The 5,464-nt window shown below is 43.1% G+C and overlaps 1 protein-coding gene across 1 annotated transcript; it reads left to right on the forward strand.

The window, feature by feature from the left end:
* The first annotated feature begins 1,563 nt into the window (after positions 1 to 1,563).
* Positions 1,564 to 5,439, forward strand: LOC116692305 (troponin C, skeletal muscle). The gene is made up of 6 exons (XM_032520483.1): positions 1,564 to 1,807; positions 2,945 to 2,996; positions 3,402 to 3,545; positions 3,894 to 4,008; positions 4,104 to 4,240; positions 5,081 to 5,439. The coding sequence occupies exons 1-6, from the start codon at positions 1,805 to 1,807 to the stop codon at positions 5,110 to 5,112; spliced, it is 483 nt and encodes a 160-aa protein (XP_032376374.1). The 5' UTR covers positions 1,564 to 1,804; the 3' UTR covers positions 5,113 to 5,439.
* The last annotated feature ends 25 nt before the right edge of the window (positions 5,440 to 5,464 follow it).

A 5,464-nucleotide genomic window follows, 5' to 3' on the forward strand; every position in this document is an offset into this window, starting at 1 on the left:
ACCAACAGCTTAAGGCCCCCCCCCCAACCTCACCCCCACCCCGTACCCACCCAACTCCCCCTACTCCTCAAAGCTGAATTTCTTCCCCACCCTGTTCTGTGCTTTCTAAATAAATCCACTTTCTCCTTGTTCATCTTTGGAAATTATTCTGCCATGCACACCTGACACGTCTTATCTCATCTGATTTTTGTCTGTTTCATTCTTTTGATCTATTTTTCTGGGACTTACACATTTCAACTGTCTGTCTGGCCTTCTTACTCTCAGATACACACACGTGGACAACCACACATCAAGTGATCAAATACGCTGATTCACACGCACATGCACTTTCTACACCACCGACAACATCCTGCCGTTACAAACACACACACACACACACACACACATTTATCAACTGGTCTCATCTCCCTACTCCAGTCCCAACTTTAAACAAGACTCCAGCTGCGTTTTTGAAATAATTTTCACAGCTGGATGCCATTGTACCCGGTCTCATTCAACACTAGAGAACCATCATATCTGAGAAAATTTCAGTTATCTAATTGAAATTAATCTCTTCCGATTTGTTTTCCGCCTAAGTCTGTCAGCAACTCTCTGTCATTGATCTTCAAGTAGTGGTATCCCAGCCCAGAAATCAATGTGGCTCATCCCCAGCAGCAGAGGTGAAGCCGAGCGGCCGGCCAGCATTAGAGGCTTGAGGCAGTCACAGAACAGATGAGCTAATTCTCCTCCTTTGGAAAACGCAGGTCTGTCCCTGGGTATATAACCTGCAGGCCCCCCCGCCACCTCTCACAAGCAACATCCCTCCCCTTTCTCTACGGCTGCTCCTCGGCATCCTGTCCTACTCTGCTGTCTCTCCTGTCTCTCACCTCGGGCCCTCCCTTCAGGAACCGCCCACCATATAAGGAGCATCAAGTTGTGTTTATCAGGCAATGTGGCACTGAGATGAGCAGGAGCTTGCCTCATGTCCCTGTCCTCTCTCAGCCTAAAATCTGACAGCTATTCACGGCTGAAGGGGGTGGAGGCAGAGAGGGGTGGGGGTTGGGTGAGATGGGGTCCAGCTCCATAGCATTTTTCTCCCGGTTTTGAGTTTCAGGCCCAGATTCACAGAACCCATAGCCTACTTCAAAAATCTTCGGCTCCCCCTCCACTGTCTTCTATTTACAAGGCCCGAATAGAAATCAACAGTGTGCAATGACAAGCTGCAAATTCTATAGTTTAATTATTTCTTTTTCAATTTTGTTTACATTTTAGTGTGGTTATTTTAGGAGATCATGACTGAAAGCTGCTCAGGGGCCATGTAGGAGGTAACCTAATTGGATTTTTGTAAGTGTATTTTGTTTATCCGTATGAATTCTTTTACAGAATATCACAGTTCTTCATCACCTCCGACCTCTGGTCATCTCTTAAAACAAATTAGCAGACAAACAAAGTAAAGTAGTCTCTGCAACTCTGCATTCTCCCCAAAACTTCATTCATTTTAAGTTTTCCATTCTTTCCCCAAGATTTTTCTACCTTGAGCTGAATCTCAAAAACTCCGGGTTTACCTCTTTTTACATTCTGAACCCTGCAGCTTTCCTCTCCTAAGTGTGATTGGCTTGCCGTGGCCCCAGAACCCTAAAAGTTCAGGATACTAAATCTGGAGGCCTGTGAGAGGCGGGGGGCGGGACCTGGCTGCCCCGTTTAAAGTGTGTCAGAATCTTCACTTGACGTCTAGTCTCTCTGTCGGGGTGCACACGGATTGACCACTCCTTTTGGCCTCTCTCTTTTCCTTGGATATTTGGGGGGGAAAAGCTAATCCACAAACATGGTAAGACTTGTGCAATTGTGCAAATGAGCCGTTGAACTATTCCAAGGTGGTCGGTCAACCAGCCGTTAGTTATTAACCCATAATAACGAGAGCATGTGAAGTTTATTGATTGAGTAAAAAAAGGCACAAAATAATCTAAAAATCAATCTGCTGAGTTGTTAAGAAGTGTGTTTTGTTCTGTTCATAAGGTTGGATGTATATTTGTTGGCTTCCAATCAAATTGTTGAAATTGACTTCTTTTTTTTCTAATTACTACATTTTTAGAGTAGACAATTTTAGTTCATTTTAATATCATTTGTGATAAATGCAACAAAAAAGAACAGACTTAAGTCAGTTCTTTATGGTAAATATGCCTGATCCTGGTGGAGAGTTAAGATGAGGAGCTGGGGGGGTGTCAGCTGGGAAGGTGCAAATTCTGCTTAGGCGACAAATTCCCAAGGATTAAGTGTCTGCACGCCTTATACAGCGAGCTTAATGTGTTGAGCCTGAAATAGCCAAACTCTGGAAGCTCCGATCTCAGGAATCCTTTAGAGAAGCAGCATGGTATTATCCCCAACACAATCATACAGTTCTGTAAAAACACAAATCTCAAATCTATAGTTGATCTGTGCACAATGGTATTTTTTTTACTCACCCTTGGTGTTATTATAGTTTGAACTATTTCAATAGATATTTTAAACATTTAGAGTGTTATTCATGATATTCTTTTCTAAAAGGATCATATGATGATGGCATGGTGATTGCTACTGGCACCATGGCGTTGTCTTGCTTGAGACTTCGGGCTCAATACATGATAATAATAACAATAACTTTGTTTGTACAGACCTTTCATGCAATTAAATTCAGTCCAACGAGCTTTACGGTGTGGTATTAAATTAAAACACATTAAAGAAAAAAACAACATAAATAGAAATGACAACATGCATGAAATAAGTTCATATAGAATGAAAAAAAGGCAAAGAGATAAAAGTAGTAAAAGTGATAGTAGAAAAATATAGGGTTATATAAGGTATAGGGGGAAATAAATACTATATAGGATTTTAAAGGGTGGAGAAATAGATAGGTTTTTTGACTGTAATGCTCAATGAAGTCTGTAGGAAATGATGAAGTGACAGAGTGGCCCCTGTTTTCTTCCAGACTGACGCTCAACAAGAGGCCCGCTCCTACCTGAGCGAGGAAATGCTGGCTGGTGAGTACAGGCTACAGTAACACGTTACTTTAGTAATGGCGTTACTTTGTCCGGGAACCAATAATGTTAACAGATTACTTAAAAAGCAGTTAAAAAAGTTAACGTTAAATTCAGATTTGATGATGAATGATTATAGAGCAAGCTCCAGTAGTAAAGGCATTTTCGATCATCTGCGTGGAATCAGGCCCCAGTATTATTTGGACTTTAACGAGCAAAGGGGTACACCACAGTGGTGATAGAACGTGTTGCACACAGGTGGATTTCCCCTGTTTTGCAGAGGCTTATTTTATGTAGCGCAAATATCCCTCTGCTCCCGGTTAAAACGTTTGAGTAATCGATGCAGAGAAAATGCAGAGGCCAGTTTTTGACTAACGAGCCACATTCGTTCGACTCTGATTTCTCCAGAATTCAAAGCCGCCTTCGACATGTTCGACACCGACGGTGGCGGTGATATCAGCACCAAGGAGTTGGGTCAGGTGATGAGGATGCTGGGCCAGAACCCGACAAGAGAGGAGTTGGATGAGATCATCGAGGAGGTCGATGAGGACGGTGAGCAACGGATAATGTATCTCTGACAGCGACACAGCGGGCCTATTGTGCGTAATGAGTGGTTTTACGCACTGGCAATGCACCACTCTGGCACTTTATAGGTTTTCCATATCAGCTCAAATTAACCAAGTATCTAACATTAATATGAAATGCAATACATTGCAGCAGACAATTTTATTCTTGGTTTTGCTTTTAATTGTACAAAATACTTACATTCTGGGATGACTTATTTCCAGGGTTTTCTGTAACTATGCGTAAAAGTGTGCGCAAAGACGAGCGCAGGGCCGTGGGTATTTTGGCCGGGTTGACCATTGTTAATCACTTATGTGGCTTCTTTATTACACTCAGGTAGCGGTACCATCGACTTCGAGGAGTTCTTGGTCATGATGGTGAGACTGCTAAAGGAGGACCAGGCCGGAAAGAGCGAGGAAGAGTTGGCAGAGTGTTTCCGTGTATTTGACAAGTACGTCGTTCACACTATTAGGCTACGTAGTTCACTTAGTATGCTATGCTACCCCTTTTTCTGAAATGCTCCATAAATGTCTGTCTTTTGTGCAGGAACGGCGACGGCTACATCGACAGAGAGGAGTTCGCCCTCATCATCCGCAGCACCGGCGAGCAGATCTCAGAGGAGGAGGTGGATGAGCTGTTGAAGGACGGAGACAAGAACGCCGACGGCATGCTGGACTTTGACGGTACGTACATGATGAGGATGATGATGATGGAAAAGTGTAAGGTTAGTGTAAAAAAAGTTACTTTTCCAGTTACTTAATATCTAATAGGCAGTGTCTTTGGCACCGTGGTAATTTAAAACTTTTTTTCGCATCAAATGTTTTATTAAAGGAAAGACAGGAAGGAAGGAGACATAATAAAAACACAACAGTGAGAATAATGTCCACAGCTTTGGTCATTTGAGATTTAATATTTTTAGCAGCCTCAGGGTATTCCTATTCCTGTTGTACTATAGTACTGTGGTGTCCTCGGTGGGGTTCCACAGATGTCCCCAGCATCCGAGGGAATCAGTTTTAATGCAAGTAACTCAATGACAGAATGAGGGTCATGTGTCTCAAACACTTTCTGTAATAAGGCATCTTAAAGCAAAAATCCTATCACATGTGTGACCCTGGAAGGAAATCTAACTAAATGGGGGTCTGTGGTCTAATTTGTGTCAGTTTAGGGGTCCTTCACATAAAAAGTTTAGGAACTACTATTAGTATACCTTGTACTAGTATTAGGAGGTTTTAGTGACTTTAATGCCAGCTTCTTGGTTGTTTTGTGTATATTTCAGGCTCAAACCCTCAAAAAGAAAAATTGCAAGACTCTAGTTGAGCTACTAATGTGAAGCTACGAATGAATGAATTAAATGGTTGTAACCAACGGGTAGGGTCAGAAGTTTCAGCTTATATCAGGCCCTCCTGCAAGGAGTTAGAAAACACTCCTTTTAGGATTCTATTCATTTTCAGTTTGTTGAGGTATTTTAGGTATATATGATGATCATGCTAACTGACACATCCCGTCTCTTTTCTCGTTTCCAGAATTCCTCAAGATGATGGAGAATGTGCAGTAAAACCAGAAAGACTTATGGACATTCCTCCTCCTCCCTGTGAACCCCCATTCTGATTGCATCTGACCCCCATAATAACCCACTCAAACACCCCCCACACCCCCTATCCCCACCACACAATCCTTCTCCTCCCACCTCGCCACCTGGTTCACTGCCTCGCTTCTCCATCCTTAGACATCCTCAACAGACAGCTAGGGCACCCGGTGGGTGTCGCTGGGGGGGGCTACACTCTTCCCTAGCTTGCTTGTGAATGCAAACAGCCCATGGATGCTACGCTGACGCTGTACCCCGTAACAGGATGGCAAGGCTGCAGTGGGGAAATTCACTGCACACACCTTTATGTGGCATGCATGCG

The sequence above is a fragment of the Etheostoma spectabile genome, chromosome 7 (assembly GCF_008692095.1).
Source record: "Etheostoma spectabile isolate EspeVRDwgs_2016 chromosome 7, UIUC_Espe_1.0, whole genome shotgun sequence".
Lineage (NCBI taxonomy): Eukaryota > Metazoa > Chordata > Actinopteri > Perciformes > Percidae > Etheostoma > Etheostoma spectabile.

What these genes read in the sequence shown, in the direction of transcription:
- LOC116692305 (XM_032520483.1), top strand. An exon ending in TGTTTCCGTGTATTTGACAA is followed by an intron (nt 4,009 to 4,103) that starts GTACGTCGTTCA and finishes TCTTTTGTGCAG; the next exon opens with GAACGGCGACGGCTACATCG. An exon ending in CGGCATGCTGGACTTTGACG is followed by an intron (nt 4,241 to 5,080) that starts GTACGTACATGA and finishes TCTCGTTTCCAG; the next exon opens with AATTCCTCAAGATGATGGAG.